General features: G+C 37.2%; 1 protein-coding gene across 7 annotated transcripts in view; it reads left to right on the top strand.

Moving 5' to 3' along the window:
• LOC126816946 (CD109 antigen) overlaps positions 1-18,568 on the top strand; it is a 78,592-nt gene that overhangs the window by 43,481 nt on the left and 16,543 nt on the right. For 2 of the 7 annotated variants that reach the window (XM_050543740.2, XM_050543746.2), the window contains exons 19-25: positions 6,013-6,163; positions 11,773-11,872; positions 12,693-12,810; positions 14,305-14,418; positions 15,488-15,586; positions 17,753-17,890; positions 18,161-18,299. In XM_050543740.2, coding sequence (XP_050399697.2) covers positions 6,013-6,163; positions 11,773-11,872; positions 12,693-12,810; positions 14,305-14,418; positions 15,488-15,586; positions 17,753-17,890; positions 18,161-18,299 — 859 coding nt within the window. Of the gene's footprint in view, positions 1-1,780; positions 1,911-2,217; positions 2,360-3,303; positions 3,428-6,012; positions 6,164-9,622; positions 9,753-11,772; positions 11,873-12,692; positions 12,811-14,304; positions 14,419-15,487; positions 15,587-17,752; positions 17,891-18,160; positions 18,300-18,568 lie in introns of all 7 variants that reach the window. The other 5 variants (XM_056099941.1, XM_050543743.2, XM_050543745.2 and 2 more) reach the window with 5 other exon arrangements.

The following is an 18,568-nucleotide window of genomic DNA, read 5'->3' as shown; positions in this document are numbered from 1 at the left end:
AAGGCACATTTCAAGCTTTTGTTCGTATGTGCGAGTAGATAACTTCCGTTTTGGTGCAAGTAGATAACTTCCGTTTTGTCGCATCTTTGAAAAATGTCCTAAATTTTCACGGAAAGTGTCTTGAACAGCAGGCAGCGAGTTTCTGTGAAAATTCTATTATTGTGTCGCGTTGAATACCTAACCGCACGTTTTAGACCAGCGGGACGAAAGTGAAAGTCAAATTCTGAACATACTGCCGATCCGACTTAGGCGAAGGAAAAAGGCTGGAATGAGATTAAATGGCTGAACATTTTGATACGAGTTGAGCAAAGATCCGACTTACGCACAGAAATTTAATAAGAAAAACGTGCAGGATCAAAGGGTCCAAATGAATTTATCTGAGTTGAGCGAAGATCCGACTTATGCAAGGTTTACTGTATTTCACATTTCTGAGTTCAATACAAACGAAACTAGTCACCGAACATTGGGATAACTGGAAGAATCGCCCATACTTATTCACTCTAAGTATAATGTTTCCTAATGTAATGTATAATGTAAAACATGTAGCATTGTTTAATTGGAGATTACAACCTCATCGCTATTCAAGGTTTTCGATCCCCAATCATGAAGTCATCCATCCGTTAATGTTCAACTTTAACCCTTTGAACCTTGAAAATATTTTGGGTGCCGTATTCCCTACCCTGACTTAACAGCACGATTTTTTAAAAATGACGTCATTTTAATTGGAACTAAATGTTGGGTGTAAAATTAATATAATATGTGTTTATTATTGTGTGAAATGATGAAACCAAGATGTTTAGCCAGAAAATTAAATTTTTACTCAATTTTATCTCCAATCCATTACCTTGGAATGCCAATCATGGCAACAGTTTTTAACTCTGCTAATATCGCAACCATACCCTATTCCAAAATTTCTATCACTGGCCACGTAGATCGACATTATTTACAAATTGATTCCGAGTACGAGTGTTATCATCGCTGTCATTTTCTTTATTATTTAGTCTGAATCTAGGGCATATTCACTTTCAAAATCACTTTCATTGCCGTAATTCGACCCATCAATATCTTCACCATTATCGCTCCTTATAAGAGCTAGCGCTCCGTTGCATTTAGACATTTAGAACACACAATTCAAGCTACGAGATTATCAAGCGTTGATATATTGATTTTGTTTTCGAAGTGGAATGTTAAATATTTTAGCAAAAATGCAGTTCACTCATCGAGTCTTTAACTATCAGTATGTTTATATTTTAAGACTCCATGATTGTCTAGTTCAAAATATTACAAGCAGACATTCTTATTTGTCATGGGGCGGGTTCGAATGGTTTCGACCCCTGCTTGTATATGATGAGGGGGAGGGTTTGCCTGTCCAACCTTGTGTGTTTTCACTGGGTCCTCCGTTTATATTATCTTCTGTTTCCAATGTAGAAGCATGTGCAGCTATATTTTGATTGTTCTTAATTAAAAAGAAAAACCCAACTCTTGAGATTTAGTTACCCTCTTAACCTTAAGTTATCTCCCTTGAAGTGATTTATCTCCCTTGGAGGGGATGTGGGTGTGGGGCTATATATTATACAGAGATTAGATACTTGAAGAATTATTTCTACTCCTGATTTTGGTTCACAAACATTACCAGGGGTGGCCGAGTACATTTTAAGTCATGCGCACAGTCAAAGATCCCAGGCTTGATATGACAAGTGGTAGGGTCGTCTGACTAACCTTGTGGACTTAAAATTTAAGAGAAAAATTTAAAATGATTTAATCCATAAACCTTAAACAGGGTTCAAGGTTGGTGTTTTTATCTGATATAAATATCGCTGAGTTAGAACAACAATTTTTGCCTGAAATGGTGGACGACCAAATAGCAATGGCTCGCCCAAATGATAATGTTCCAGTTGCTTCACCGGATGGTATGTTAGGGGAAATAACTCTGAACATTTGTTAAAACTTGATTGACTTTTTTCTGTAGATTTGTGTCTCTCTTAATGATGTAACATAATTCTTTATTACTTCAAATCCTTTTCTAATAACTTGATTTAACGTTAGGTGAGGGTGTCTGTATTTATTTTATAATAATTGAAAACCTTTCACTATTGGTCCTACTCCTGCCCTGTCTTCGATTCCACACCACTTTGAAATCTGGCTTACATCAGTGATTTAGAATCTGAAGAAGATATATTTAAGATAAAAATTTAAATTGACTTCATCCATCAACAGGGTGCAGGGTTAGTGTCTTTATCAGATATTAATATCTTTGTCGAGGAAATCCAACATCGTTGGGTGCTTGAAGATGGTGATGACAAAATGATACCAATGGCTGGCATAAATGAGTTTGTTCCAGCTGCCCGAGAACCAGATGGTATGATAAGGGGAAATAAGTCTAAATATTTGTCAAAACTTGATTGACTTTCTCCATATACTAATAATGTAGTAACGCAATTCTTTATTAGTTGAAATCCTTTTCTAGGTGAGGGTGTCGATATTTATTTTTATACGCCCACATTGAAATATTGTCATCGCCCCCGTCCGTCCGTCCGTCCGTCCGTCCGTCTGTCTGTCCGTAATTGCTTGTGGATGCTCTAGAGGCCAAAGTTAATATCCGATTGACTTTCAATTTATACACAGTGTTTAAGGTCATGAGACGAAGAAGCCTATTGATTTTCAGGGATTTCCGATAATTACTGCCAGAGTTATGACCCTTGATCACTTCAAAAAATCTTGTGGATGCTCTTGAGGCTCAAGTTAATATCCGATTGAGTTTAAATTTATACACAGTGTTTGAGGTCATGAGACGAAGATTCCTATTGATTTTCAACTATTTCTGATAATTACTGCCAAAGTTATAGCCCTTAAGTTATCATCTGATTGACTTCAGATTAATACACAGAGTTTAAGATCTTGAGACGAACAAGTATATTGATTTTCAATGATATTAAAAACTTTGCATACAAAACGTTAGCATGGGGCAGAACTTTATAAAAACCAAACAAATTCTAATAGTTTTCTGATAATTACTTTGTGAGTTGTTGCTCTTAATCAGATTTTAGTGTATTATAAATGTTTCATTACCGAAAAAAGTAAAAATATGCGACAACCCTTGTTGACTGCCCCGACGATTTAGTTGCTGTGGGCGTATGTTTCGTTGCCTGGCAACCTATCTTTTGATAATTCAAAACCTTCGACTGTTGGTCCAGTCCTGTCTCCCATTCCACACCACTTTAAAACCTGGTTTACTTAAGTGATTTATAATCTACAGAAAAAACATTTAGGACAAAAATTTATAATGACTTCATCCATCAACAGGGTGCGGGGTTAGTTTCTATGTCGGATATAAAAATCTTTGAAGAACTCCAAAGCTTTTGGAGGCCTCAACTTGTAGATATGGTTGGCATAAATGAAATGGCTCCAGCTAATCGACAACCCGATGGTATGTATGGGGAAATAACTGCGAACATTTATCAAAACTTTTTCGGCTTTCTTATATGGAGTTTTGCGTCTTTCACTTTGTGATATATAATACAACAGTTCTTTATTACTTTCAAGTTCTGATGATTAGATGTAACCTTAACACCCTTTTCTGTACGCTATCCCTTTATTATTCTGACAGTAATAATGTTACAATCCAACACAAGGGCAAGGCATCCCAGTTGACACAAACATGGATACTGGCACATCAATCTAAACGACCAGTTCACAATCTCTGTATAACCCAACTAAGCGAACTACCGATCCTATCCAGGTAACAGTATCCACATTCATTTTACATTGAAAGGAACATGCTTATTTCTCCTTCTTTTTATGGAAGAAACGTGTGAACAATTGAAGACAATTTAACAGTTATCGAGGTAAACACTGGATATACATTGAATACATTGGATATACATTGAATACATTGAATACATTGGATATATACATTGAATACATTGGATATACATTGAATACATTGGATATAAATCGAGATAAACATTTAAATATACATTGAGATATGCATGGGATATACATCAAAATATACATGGGATATACATCGAGATGTGCATTGGATATACATTAGATATACATTGAGATATGCATGGGATATACATTGCAATATACATTGGATATAAATCTAGACATACATTGGATATACATCATGATATATTGATATGCTAGTAATTTCACTGAGATATACAAATGAATATACATGAAGTTTTATCAGCATATATACATAGTTTTATCCGCATATACACATAGATTTATCATGATATACATGCATATTTATTATGATATACACATAGATTTATCATGATATACACAGTATTCATATATAGGTATCATGGTATAAATGTAGTTTCATCAGCTTATATACAGTTTTATCAGGTATACCTATAAGGATACACATAGTTTTATTACGATATATTTGTATAGGTATCATGATATAAATGTAGTTTCATCAGAAATACAGTTTTATCAGGTATATTTATAAGGATACACATAGTTTTATTACGATATATTTGTATAGGTATCATGATATAAATGTAGTTTTATCAGCGTATATACAGTTTTATTATGATATATTTGTATAGGTATCATGATATAAATGTAGTTTTATCAGCGTATATACAGTTTTATTACGATATATTTGTATAGGTATCATGATATAAATGTAGTTTTATCAGCGTATATACAGTTTTATTATGATATATTTGTATAGGTATCATGATATAAATGTAGTTTTATCAGCGTATATACAGTTTTATTATGATATATTTGTATAGGTATCATGATATAAATGTAGTTTTATCAGCGTATATACAGTTTTATTATGATATATTTGTATAGGTATCAAGATCTACATGTAGTTTCAACCGGATATGCACAGTTTTATCAAGATAGACATATAGTTTTATTGTGATATGTATGTGCTTTTATCAAGATATGTATTGAGATATACATAGATTTTTATCAATATGTACATCAATGTATAATTTTTTATCGTGATATGCATATGTACATTGTGATATTCATTAGCTTGATTTGTTAGTGTCTTTTGAGGGTTTTATTTGGGGGGGGGGGGGCTAGCTAATGTTTATTTATATTGCAGGTTTTCATGACTTAATTGCAATTTAAGAAAACAGCCTGTTTTTCAGATATATCCTATTGGTTAACTGTACATGTCTTTAGTTAATATAATTAAATGTGTACCGTAATAAAATTAACACGGTTTGGGAGGGGGTGGTGGTGGATGGCCAAATAGTTAGCGTGTATGTGTTGTATTATAAGGTCTTCATTGGGTCAACTGTCATGGTTTCGATTCCCCAGTTCTATGTGACAAGGAGTTGGGTCGCCTGTCCAACCTTATGGGTTTTCTCCAGGGCCTCCAATTTCCACCTACTGCTAAAGACCTCTAAGCACAAGCAAATTATTGAAATAAAATTGAACCATATGTTAGTCCCGAAATGACCTAGTTTGTGTCGAGTGGACTTTAAACTGCATTTCTCTCTTTCTGTTAACAGGCTTCAGGATTAACATACGTAACTGATTTAATGGTGCAATATCCTGTTCCCAAAAGAAAATACAAACATTTTTTCAGAACAATGGCGTGTACCATAGTGCGTTTCAGTGTCATTTGTAACAAGTGACCGGGAAGAACGAGGCTAAACATATTGCACAACTCATGTTAAATGGTGATGCCATATCTCATCTGGAGAGCATACACAAAAGACTGGAATAACCAGACGCTAAAAATTGCCAGTCGGTTGAGACTCATGCCGTATTTCGCTGGACATAACTGATTTGAAATTAAAGTCAAAAGGGAAACAATTGAATGTAAATCAGTTTAAATACAATCAGATTACATTATTATATGCGTTGCGACCCATTTGGGTCAATTTCTAGGTCCCAAATATTAGCGATTTATCTCCTTTACGTCTGATAATGCTTTGTGAACTCTGGACCTCTACTAATAACCTCTAACTTTACCTCCCAAAATGGGAATACCCTCTAACCCACACTATTTCTATATTTCATTAACAGGGTGCTGGACTAGTCTATATAACTGATACAAATCTAATCGAAATACAACAAATTATGTTCCCCATCAATGAAGTCTTCGCTGATGGAGGAGTGATGGACGATTTCGCTGATGGAGAAATAATGTTTAAAGGTGATCAGGAAATACAAAGGGGTATGTGATACTTTTAGCATTAAGGTCTCTATCCCCACCTTTTACTGGTCTTAATATTGATCCTGCACTATGTTTAATTCATCTAGTGTTTCTAACAAATACTTTCACTAACTCTGTGGGTTTGGGTGTTCTAATTGTCTAACTCTGTGGGTTTGTGTGTTCCAATAGTCTAACTCTCTAACTCTGTGGGTTTGTGTGTTCCAATAGTCTAACTCTGTGGGTTTGTGTGTTCCAATAGTCTAACTCTGTGGGTTTGTGTGTTCCAATAGTCTAACTCTGTGGGTTTGTGTGTTCTAACACTTTACTGATCATCAGAGGTTGTAACAATTCACTGCACTTTGAGTTCGAGTGTAGTCTTTAATACTGAGTCGAATCGGGTCCCAAGTCTGTGCACCTTGAGATCTAGTTGAGTCCCAAGTCGCTTACTAGTACAGAGTCAAGTCGAGTTCCAAGTTACTAGTACCAGTATGTGTCACAATGGTAGTTTTTGTCACTTGGTGGTACCAGTATCTATCACAATGGTAGTTTCTGTATATGTCACATGGTAATACCAGTATCTATCACAATGGTAGTTTCTGTATATGTCACATGGTAATACCAGTATCTGTCACAATGGTAGTTTCTGTATATGTCACATGGTGGTACCAGTATCTGTCACAATGGTAGTTTTTGTCACTTGGTGGTACCAGTATCTGTCACAATGGTAGTATCATTTTATATTACCAGGTAGTATCAGTATCGGTTACATGATGATAACAGGTTAATGTTAGTTGATCGTATCAGTTTCTGTATTTGTTTAATCCTGGGGGTTTGGATGGCCGAATGGTTAGCACGCACGCGCTGTATCATACAGTCTGTCATTGAGTCAACTGGCGGGGTTTCGATTCCCCCGTTGTACGTGACAAGGAGCAGGGTCACCTGTCCAACCTTGTGGATTTTCTCTGGGTCCTCCGGTTTCCTCCCACTACTAAAGACTCCTATGCTCATGCGAATTATTGAAATAAAATTGAACCATGTGTTAGTCCCGAAATGACCTAGTGAACGTTAAACCCCATTTCTCACTCACTCTCTTGTTTAACCCTGTGTTTAATGTAAACAAATACAGAATAAATGTGAAAGGATCATATGAATAAACTGAAAGTAGTTTTGATACATTTTATTTAAAGACATATCAGGTCAAGGTTACCAGATTGTGTCCTGTATTTTTTTTTGATTGTGGTTAACCATGTCTTCAATTTAATTTTAATCATAACTCGGGAAATTGAACGGTCCAACTAATTATTGAAAGTCGTGAAAATTATGCGGGACGCTTATAATTACACACATGTCGACAAACTAAACACTAGTTAATTAACGCTTGGTAATCAAAATTGCACGTTGAGATTTAAGTTGTATACAAGGACAAATTGAATGCTATTAGGCCAAATTCAATGATATTTATGAATAATTCTACGTAGATTAGATAATAATGCTATTTACCCGAGATTCCACGGTACCAGTCGTATAGTGTCAATTGACTATAGAGTTTGATTTTAGATGCCAGACATACAAGCCTGGACATAAGACACCTTTCACAGACTTTGTCATTCACAAATTATCTTATCATAATATATACTTTATGTGATAATTTGCGGCTGACAAAGTCTAGGGTGCTGGATGGCCAAATGATTAGCATGTGCACGCTGTATCATAAGGTCTGTCATTGAGTCGACTGGCGTGGTTTCGATTCCCAGGTTGTAAATGATAAGAAGTAGGGTCGCCTGTCCGAGCTTGTGGGTTTTCTGTGGGTTCTCCGGTTTCCTCCGGTTTCCTCCTACTGCTAAAGACCCCTACATGCACGCAAATTGTTGAAATACAATTGAACCATATGTTAGTCCAGAAATGACCTAGTTTATGTCAAGTGGACGTTAAACCCATCTCTCTCTCTCTCTCTCTCTCTCTCAGGCTTGCAATCATAAAAGTTTTAAGTACCCATTTGATAAAACTATAGTTTTCACATGTTGCAGAAAGTACACACTGATTAGACGTCTTTTATGTCCATCTAACTCAAATTGATTACCCTAATATTCAGCAAATTTATTGACACCGATTTATAGAGTTCCATATAAGAGTAAGCAAGCACACTAAATGCTGTCCCGTGGCTTCTCCTTTAGATGAAATTTATCTTGGGCGCTTCCCTGCAAAGACATTGTGTCTTACCCAAAAAGCTGGATCAAGCCTATTTTGTGGCTTCCTCTTGCAAGTTTCTTAGGAAGCACTTGTCTACAATATCACCCTTGGTGGAAATGCACATAAAACTCCAGGAAGGAACGAATGAACTAAATGCTGCATTCCTGTCTTCATTACCTCATTCGTTAAAGGGACAATAACACTCTTGCAGGCTTGACAGCTCCAGAAAATAAATAATAGCCTTATTCTAAGTACTAGATGTTTAAGTGTCCTAACTGTTGTGTAAATTATCTATTAAATCCTATTTTACTTGTCCAGAGGGTTCGAAAATATTTTTAAATCCAAGTCACATTTGAAAAGGTTTATGTCAGGCTTTTCAAATCATTTAGTTGAATTTTTCCAATTTTTTAAATTAGGTGTGTTAAGATGAAATTTGTATCATCAATTAGGGGTCATACAAGCACCCTTTGTCCCTATAAAGGCAGAAATTTGATTAACTAATCAGCGTTGATGTTTCTAGTGGGTTACCCTCCGCTCCGTGCACGTCACAGAAAAAACTTGTCGTAAGAGATTGTGTCATTGGCTAATCCCTCACATCATCCAGAACACGTCAATGATAACAACTCTTCCAGATCCTAGTGTAGTAAAGACAAGTAAATCAAAATTTCGAACTATAAAAAACAAAACAAAATTGATCTGTGTTGTAATCAGATCGACGCGCAAGCAAGTTATTAAAATTGTACCATATGTTAGTCCTGAAATGACCTGATTTTTGACCACTCTCGCCCCTCTCTATTTTAACCATCTATCTCCATCTTTATTTTGACCTCTCTATCTCCATCTATATTTTGACCTCTCTATCTCCATCTTTATTTTGACCTTTCGATCCCTGCATTGGCCGAGAAAGTTCATCCAGATTTTCCGGCGTGGTTCTCCCTTGTCAGAGATGCAGGACGGAGGGGCTGACAAGGAAAGCTGTCTAGTCGTTCGGATGGGATGGAAAACCGAGGTCCCATGTACACATTGGCATGCACGTAAAAGATCCCTTGGCAGTTGGAATTCGATATAAGAGCAGGCCGTAGTGCCGCTGTCCGGGCAAAATTTCCCTCATAGCACACTATATGGCGTATACTCCATTTCATTTCTATTTTGACCTCTCTATCTCCATCTTTATTTTGACCTCTCTATCTCCATCTCTATTTCGACCTCTTGACATATCTCTTGTCCTCTCCTAATCTCGATAGACCTGTCTTAATCTCTAACCCACACTTTTCTATATTTTATTAACAGAGTGCTGGACTAGTCTATATAACTGATACAAATCTAATCGAAATACAACAAAATATATTCCCTGTGTTCAATGCCGCTTTCGAAGGGGAAGGTGTAGTAATGTTTAAAGGTCAACCAGACATTCAAATGGGTATGTGATACTTTTAGCACTAGGTTATAGGGTAGAATGCTCTATATCCGTATTTCCGACACCTGCTTGAAATGGAACAATATATGTTCTTTGCATCACTAGTTTATCTGCCCTATATACCTGGTCTACTTTAATTATCTTTGTTTGGATCCTGGTGTTATATTACATGCCTCTGGCATATTGCATGGGTTATATTACATGGGTCTAGGTTATATTGCCTGGGTTATATTGCATGCATTAATATTACATACATGTAGGTATAAGTTATATTGCATGGCTCTGGGTTATATTACATGGTCTAGGTTATATTGCATGGGTTATATTACATAGATACAGGTTATATTGCATGGGTTATATTACATAGATACAGGTTATATTGCATGGGTTATATTACATAGATACAGGTTATATTGCATGGGTTATATTACATAGATACAGGTTATATCGCATTTGTTATATTACATAGATACAGGTTGTATTGCATGGGTTATATTACATAGATATAGGTTATATTGCATGGGTTATATTACATAGATACAGGTTATATTGCATGGGTTATATTACATAGATACAGGGAGTGGGGTCGCCTGTCCAATCTCGTGGGTTTTCTCCGGGTCCTCCGGTTTCCTCCCACTGCTAAAGACCCCTATGCGCAAGCGAATGATTGAAATAAAATTGAACCATGTGTTAGTCCCGAAATGACCTAGTTTGTGTCGAGTGGACGTTAAACCCATTTCTCTCTCTCTCTCTCTCTCTCATTTCCTGATCCCACCAACAAGCCTGATCACCCTAACAGGCATGATCCCACCAACAGCTTGATCTCGGCAATAGCCTGATCCCACCAACAAGTCTGATCCCACCAACAAGCCTAATCCCACCAACAGGCTGGATCTCCCCAACAAGCCAGTACTGGGGTACTAGAGCAGTAATGACAAAGAGACGGGACTGGTAGGGTACTAAAGCAGTAAGGACACTGTGACTGGACTGTTGAGTACTACTAGAGCAGTAAGGACACTGTAACTGAATTGGAGTGCCAGAGCAGTAAGGACAATTCTGTGACTGGTCTGGACTGGTGGGTGCTAGAGCAGTAAGGACAATTCTTGACAACTGCAGTGCTAGAGCAGTATTCTGCGACTGGACTATTAACTAGAATGTCCCGGAAATGAAATTTTGGATTTGATACATGCCCTTTCAATTGTAATTGTAAGAATGTTTACTTGGAACCCACAACTTTTGTATCCACATGGAATCTTGTGCATGTTCTTTGTAAATCTATAATATATTAACCCTACTAATTCTATACCTCAAACTTTCTTCTGTCTGTTACATGTGCTTGTCATCATGAGATTAAAAAAAAAGAAATGTAAAAAAGACATAGCCACATATTGCTACCGACTTGTCTTAAAGGGCATATAATATACAGTAGACTGTCAGTATAACATGGTTCGCTATAAAGCTGGCCTCAGTGTTATAGTGAAACCTTTGTGTATGATGATAATATACATGTCTTTGTTTTAGCAAAGCACTTATGTAAGGGCCCCAGTATAAGATGGGTGTAGTCATCCACTGCACACTCATAGGGCTCTGCTATACCACTGGTGTCATCATGCTGTGGACACCCAAAAGTAGAATATATATTCTTTTTATTACTATTTTATAGTGGCAAGCACCTGTATTTGTTTTCTCTCATTTAGCAGTTTATTTTGTAGTATTTTCAGGCTTTAACTGCTTTTAACTTACTAATGCATTCTGTTTTATTAATCCTTTATTGCATAAATCTTTAAAAATTCATTTTACCAGAAACTGTTCATTAGTTAAATTGTATAAATAATTTTACCAGAAAACTTTTATTTGATAAATTGTTAGTTAATTTTACCAGAAAACTTTCATTTGATCAATGTTTTAAATCTTTTTCATTGTTATGTGTTTGATATCTAAAAGATGAGCTTTTTAAAATATATATTTAGATTGTATTCATATTCTTGTATTGTGATGATTTTATATTTATACTTTTGAATAGCATCTGGAGTTGGAGGAGCCGTAGAGAAAGAATTGTCACCTATAACACATGTTCGTAAATTCTTCCCCGAGACCTGGCTGTGGGAGAATGGCCCTTCAGGGTAAGAATTTTATGCATAATATTTAAAATACACCAAAAGATTGTTAGCTATGCAAGCTCCTCAAATAAGATAGGCCATGGTGGTTTAGTGGGTAAGCCATTGGCTCCCTAACCTGACGGTCCTTTGTTCGATCGCTGTGTTGATCGAGAAAGTTCATCTGGATTTTTTTGCAGTGGTTCCTTCTTGTCTGTGATTGAGTCGACTGGCGTGGTTTCGAATCCCCGGTTGTACGTGACAAGGAGTAAGGGCGCCTGTCCAACCTCGTGGGTTTTCTCTGGTTCCTCCGGTTTCCTCCCACTGCTAAAGACCCCTACGCGCAAGCAAATTATTGAAATAAAATTAAACCATATGTTAGTCCTGAAATGACCTAGTTTGTGTCGAGTGGACGTTAAACCCCATTTTTCTCTCTCTCTATCTTGTCTGTGGTCCAGAACGGAGAGTCTTGCAAGGGACAAAATATAGATTCGTGAGCTAGCACCCTACTACTGAAAGTGGGGTTTGGGTGGCCGAACAGTTAGGGCATGCACGTTGTATCATTAGGCCTGTCATTGAGTCAACTGGCATGGTTTCAATTCCCCAGTTGTACGTGACAAGGAGTAGGGTCGCCTGTCCAACTTCACAGGTTGTCTCCGGGTTCTCCAGTTTCCTCCTGCTAAAGACCCCTACATGCAAGCAAATTATTGATATACAATTGAACCATATGTAAGTCCCGAAATGACTTAGTTTGTGTCGAGTGGATGTTAAACCCCATCTGTCTGTCTCTTTCTCTCTCCTTACTAATGAAATAATGATTATGAATTATTATTTTTATTGTTTTCAGTGCATCTGGTGAGTACAAGATCACAAGTAAAGTTCCTGATACCATAACCACATGGCATGCTACTGCTTTCTCCATCAGTCCTGTCAATGGCTTGGGCATCACATCACAACCTGCTGAGGTAAATATTCTACACATGAAATTAATTACTCAATACCATGTGCTGGACATGACATAAAATTGTGACGGACAACGTCTGATTCTGACCGCTTCTCGTATAAAAAGATAACTATGATTATACGATCGTAAGGTGGTGCAATCTGTTTAAAACACAGATCCTATTTCGTTTCGTTTTTTATACTTCAAAATTTTGTTTCACTTGTCTTTACTACACTAGGATCTGGAAAAGTTGTTATCATTGACATGTTCTGAATAGTGTGAGGTATTAGCCAATGAAATGGTCTGTTATGGCAAGTTTTAGGCGTGTTTTGCACGGAACTGTGGGTAATCCACTAGTAACACTAATGCTGATTGATTGATCAAATGTCTGACGTCATAGGCTCACTTGCCGCTCGTATGACCTGACGTGACCTATCGCAACAACCAATCAGATCTTCATGTAGTGTAGGCCATCGAAAGTATAAAAAGCAAAATGAAATATAGATCTGTATTTTAATCAGATTGAAGGTGGGGATAAAACAGAACCTGTGGAAGTCAACAGCAAGTTTTCGCTTCATGATATGACCGATTAACCTCTTTATGTCATGGTAGTGGCGACCTTAAGCAGCCCTATTTTTGTCCTAGTAAATAGGCAATCACAATGACCCAAGAAGGTATAGTCATTATGTGGGGTTCATTTACTTGGTCGTCACCCACTGCTTATACTTTCCTGTTTAGTTGGTCCACTTTTATAATAGCTATAGTAGAAAGGGGATTCTGGTGACCATAGTGACAAATAATGAAAGGTTTGAATTCAAGTCCCATGTGGCCCATGTTTTATCTATGTCTCAAACTACATTTTTTTCCTTCAATGTACCTACATTAAGTTATATTTATAGCAAGGCTTTCATGAGTTAACAGGTTTAACCAGAGGCCGCAGGCCGAGGTGTTTTACCTGTTAACGAATGAAGTGTGCTATAAATGACACCTGCTCAACATGCTTGTTGTTATTGCACAGAAAACCCACCCCACTTCTCTATATGATTTCTACTAAAACTAATGTAAACCAGCAATATTGTGCAATAACATTGAACATGTCCAGTTATTGCACGGTTAAGCTCCACCCAATCTACTAGATGGAAAACAAACTGCTTATACAACGAAAAGAACAAAGGAAGATTTCCTGTCCATGTTACAAATTTTCTTGTAGCACATAACCAGTCATGATTCACTCTCTCTCTCTCTCTCTCTCTGTTTGTATTTCAATTTGAGTGAAATCTGTATCACTGTACAGTGCAGTGGATAATTACAGCTAGCACTCAAATCCATTCACTTGATCTGATATATGCATTTGTTGTTTAGGGTGTCCATAGGTTTGTCATGTCCGTAGGTTTGTCTTGTGTAATTATTTGTGTGTGGTGTGGTCCCCCTTCACATACTATTACAGTGGTAATGTGACAATTAAGATTATTTTTAAATTCATATTTGTAATTACATGCTTTCTGATTTGTTTCAGTTGATTGCCTTCCAACCATTTTTTGTGTCTCTGAATCTACCGTATTCTATCCGTCGTGGTGAAAACTTTGAACTGATTTGTGGTGTGTATAATTACATGGAAACAGATGTTTCGGTAAGTAACACCACCAATACAGCTTAAATTCGTCAAAATATAATTTAGTCCCACCACCAGTACAGCTTGAACTTGGCAATATTCACTGTAAACCGGGTATCATTTAATCTTGTGTATTTAGCACTAATTTCTTTCACATTCATTCAATATCAAAACTTTGTTTGAAAATTCGTAAAAATTGTTTAAAATCACCAAATAGCATCTAATTTGTACTTGTTTCCAGTTTAAAGCTGATCGTTCAATTTTGATAATGAGTGCCCAATTTTACAAGCGTTTAATTTCTTGATCACTGTTAAAAAAAACAAAACAGCACAATTGATTACTCATATATAATGATTAATTTTTGAACAGTGATCAAGGAATTAAATACATGTAAATTGGACACTCATTATCAAAATTAATCAGTCAGCTTGAAACTCAACATAAGTACAAATTAGATGATTATGGGTGATTTAAATAATTTTTACGAATTTTTAAACAAAGATCTGATATTAAATGAATGTGAAAAAAATTATTGTTAGATACACAAGATTAAATGATACCTGGGTTACAGTAATGTCTTTTTGTCCTACCACTAATACAGCTTGAACGCAGAAGATCTTCTTATCCAACCACCAGTACAGCTGTTTAAATTTATCCATAACCGAAATTGTTTGCATCCTTGTTTCTCAAAAGTTGTTGAGTAATCAACAGACTAATTAATTACTCAACACTGCTCTAGAAACTAAACAGTCATTATCTAATCGGGGGGTTGGATGGCTGAATGGTTAGCGTGCGCGCGCTGTATCATAAAGTCTGTCATTGAGTCGACTGGCGTGGTTTCGAATCCCCGGTTGTACGTGACAAGGAGTATGTTGAAATAAAATTAAACCATATGTTGGTCCCGAAATGACCTAGTTTGTGTCGAGTGGACGTTAAACCCCATTTCTCTCTCTCTCTCTCTTTGTTGGCCTGGTTTGCCAATCAGTATATGCTTTTGTTAACTTTGTTCTTTCTTCATGAACCCAGTCGGAGCAGAACAGTCTGATGATAAAACCCCATCCCATTTCACTTTTTTTTGTAATTCCAGGTTTTGGTAACCATCGAGAGATCAGACAATTTTGGTGTCTTATCCAGTAACAGTGTAGAGAATGACTTCTTGAACAAGGAAATGTCAGAAGAAATCATGGTAATTAAGAATTTATTATCATTCCTGAAACTTTATGTTCTTTTACTCTCTCCAGTGTTGCTCCTTTTTTGCATTGGAGTCATGGTGACTCAGTCGGTAAGACACTGGTTCACACACAGGAGCTCCAGGGTTCAATCCCAGTGTTGGTCAATGGTGACTCATCAGTCTTTGTAAGATGCTAGTTCACACACAGGAGCTCCACTGTTCAATCCCAGCATTGGAGACATGAGGGCTCAGTCTGTAAGATGCTGGTTCACACACAGGAGCTCCAGGGTTCAATCCCAGCATTGGAGACATGAGGGCTCAGTCTGTAAGATGCTGGTTCACACACAGGAGCTCCAGGGTTCAATCCCAGTGTTGGTCAATGATGACTCAGTCTCTGTAAGATGCTAGTTCATACAGAGAGGCTGCAGGGTTCAATCCCAGTGTTGGAGACATGAGGGCACAGTCTGTAAGATGCTAGTTCATGCACAGGAGCTCCAGGGTTCAATCCCAGTGTTGGAGACATGAGGGCTCAGTCTGTAAGATGCTAGTTCATGCACAGGAGCTCGAGAGTTCAATCCCAGTGTTGGAGACATGAGGGCTCAGTCTGTAAGATGCTAGTTCACACACAGGGTTCAATCCCAGTGTTGGAGACATGAGGGCTCAGTCTGTAAGATGCTAGTTCATGCACATGAGCTCGAGAGTTCAATCCCAGTGTTGGAGACATGAGGGCTCAGTCTGTAAGATGCTAGTTCACACACAGGGTTCAATCCCAGTGTTGGAGACATGAGGGCTCAGTCTGTAAGATGCTAGTTCACACACAGGGTTCAATCCCAGTGTTGGAGACATGAGGGCTCAGTCTGTAAGATGCTAGTTCACACACAGGAGCTCCAGGATTCAATCCCAGAGTTGGTCTAGAAAGTTCCTATGAATTTTTTTGAGCATGATTTCCTCTTGTTGTTAAAAGCGCTGTTTGTATTTGATGCAGTATTTAATGATGATATTATCGATTAAGTATAAACGGAATAAATATAAGTTAATGTACAAGATATTTCTTTTTTTTTTTCGTTTTCTTTTATCTAGTGACATTCAGTTACTTTTTTGAACGATCAGAGATCCTCTCACAGTGTCACATAACAACTTTTGGTCTTCGAAAGAATTATTAGTGAGCAGAAATTCACCTGCGTATCTGTTATCACTCGTCACTTCAGTCAGTTATTTGATGCAGTTATTTAATAATGAATTTAATGTCTATTGCATTATTATGGATGTTAGAAAATGGAGATAAACTCCACAGTTTTATTTTTACCCCTCTAATTGCTGGGTATCACAGCTAGTTTTATTGTATTCACTGTAACTTTGATATCGTTGACTAAGCAACGAATAATTGTTATAAATGAAAATATACAACACTAATAGATCAAAGTCGTCAATTTATATAGATAATGTGTATTAGTTAGAAAATTGTTAGTAATCAGGCTGTAGTCATTAAGTAGGTGTTTTGTCATTAAGGTGTTAAAACTGTGATTATTGACTGATATACACCACTATTTTCCAGGTCTGTGTATTCTATAGTAATGGGTGTTATATAAATAGTCACGCTTTTACACCAGTGACCAGTGATGACATCTTTTACATCTAATTATACACCTGCTAATTAAAGACAACTGTATAATTTCTAACCACTTTCAATACATACTAAACATTAGTTTATAATAATGACCACTTATATGATTTAATGGGGGATCACATGGCTAAGTGGGTAAGATGCTGGCTCGCTAGCCTGGAGGTCGGGTGTTCAATCCCTGCATTGGCCGAGAAAGTTCATCCAGATTTTCCGGCGTGGTTTCCCCTTGTCAGTGATGCAGGACAGAGGGCCCGACAAGAACAGCTGTCTAGTCGTTCGGATGGAACGAAAAACCGAGGTCCCGTGTACAAATTGGCATGCACGTAAAAGATCCTTTGGCAGTTGGAATTCGATATAAGAGTAGGCCGTAGCGCCGCTGCCCGGGCAAAATTTCCCTCATAGCACACTGTATGGCGTATGCCCGTCTTCATTAGCCCAGTTTAGGAGCAAAACAGTAGGACATTAAACCCCATTTCATTTCATTTTATATGATTTAATGACAAAAGTCGTCATTACTAAAGAGTCTAGCTTCATTACCATAGTGATTGGTGTTTCAGGTCAGGAGTAATACTGCTGGAAGTGTATCTTTCCGTTTAAAACCAACCGTAATAGGAGATGTGGAAATATCAGTCAAAGCCCAACCTAGAGGAACCTCCGAACCTGGTGATCAGGTCAAGCGAACAGTTATCGTGAAGGTACGCAAATGTTGAAAATGATTAAAACTGTTGAATTTGTGCCATTTTTAAAGTGAATGCTGATTTTACGATGCCCACGACTTGATGCCACTGATGATAATAATATTTTATTGGGGGGTTGTTTCGTTGGGATGGCATAGTTGTCCAGAGTGCTGTGCGTCAAGTTATGTTTGGTCGGTATGTTACCTCTCGGATACCCTATCCTAACAAATAATGGATCATTATTGCTAGAACATTTGTATCTAATCAGTGTTTTTATTTATGTTTTAGCCTGAAGGATTTAAGATTAGTAATAATACAGTATTAAGTGTTGATTTGAGTGAGAACCCTAGTTACAAAGATATTGTTGATATTTGGTATCCTGAGATGGTTGTTAGTGATTCCAAGAGAGTTGAGGTCAAGGTCACAGGTGAGATAATGTAAAGTTAACAGATGCAAAGGTAGTTGAGAGAAAGAGAAAGAGAGAGAGAAAAAGAGAGAGAGATTATGGTCCACCCAACACAAACTAGGTCATTTCAAGACTAACATATGGTTCAATTTTATTTCAATAATTCGCTTGCGCGTAGGGGTCTTTATAGCAGTGGAAGGAAACCGGACCCGGGGAAAACCCACGAGGTTGGACAGGCGACCATACTTCTTGTCACGTACAACCGGGGAATCGAAACCGGGCCAGTTGAC

This window comes from Patella vulgata, chromosome 3, assembly GCF_932274485.2.
Source record: "Patella vulgata chromosome 3, xgPatVulg1.2, whole genome shotgun sequence".
NCBI lineage: Eukaryota > Metazoa > Mollusca > Gastropoda > Patellidae > Patella > Patella vulgata.
This window is presented reverse-complemented; position numbering and strand designations above follow the sequence as displayed.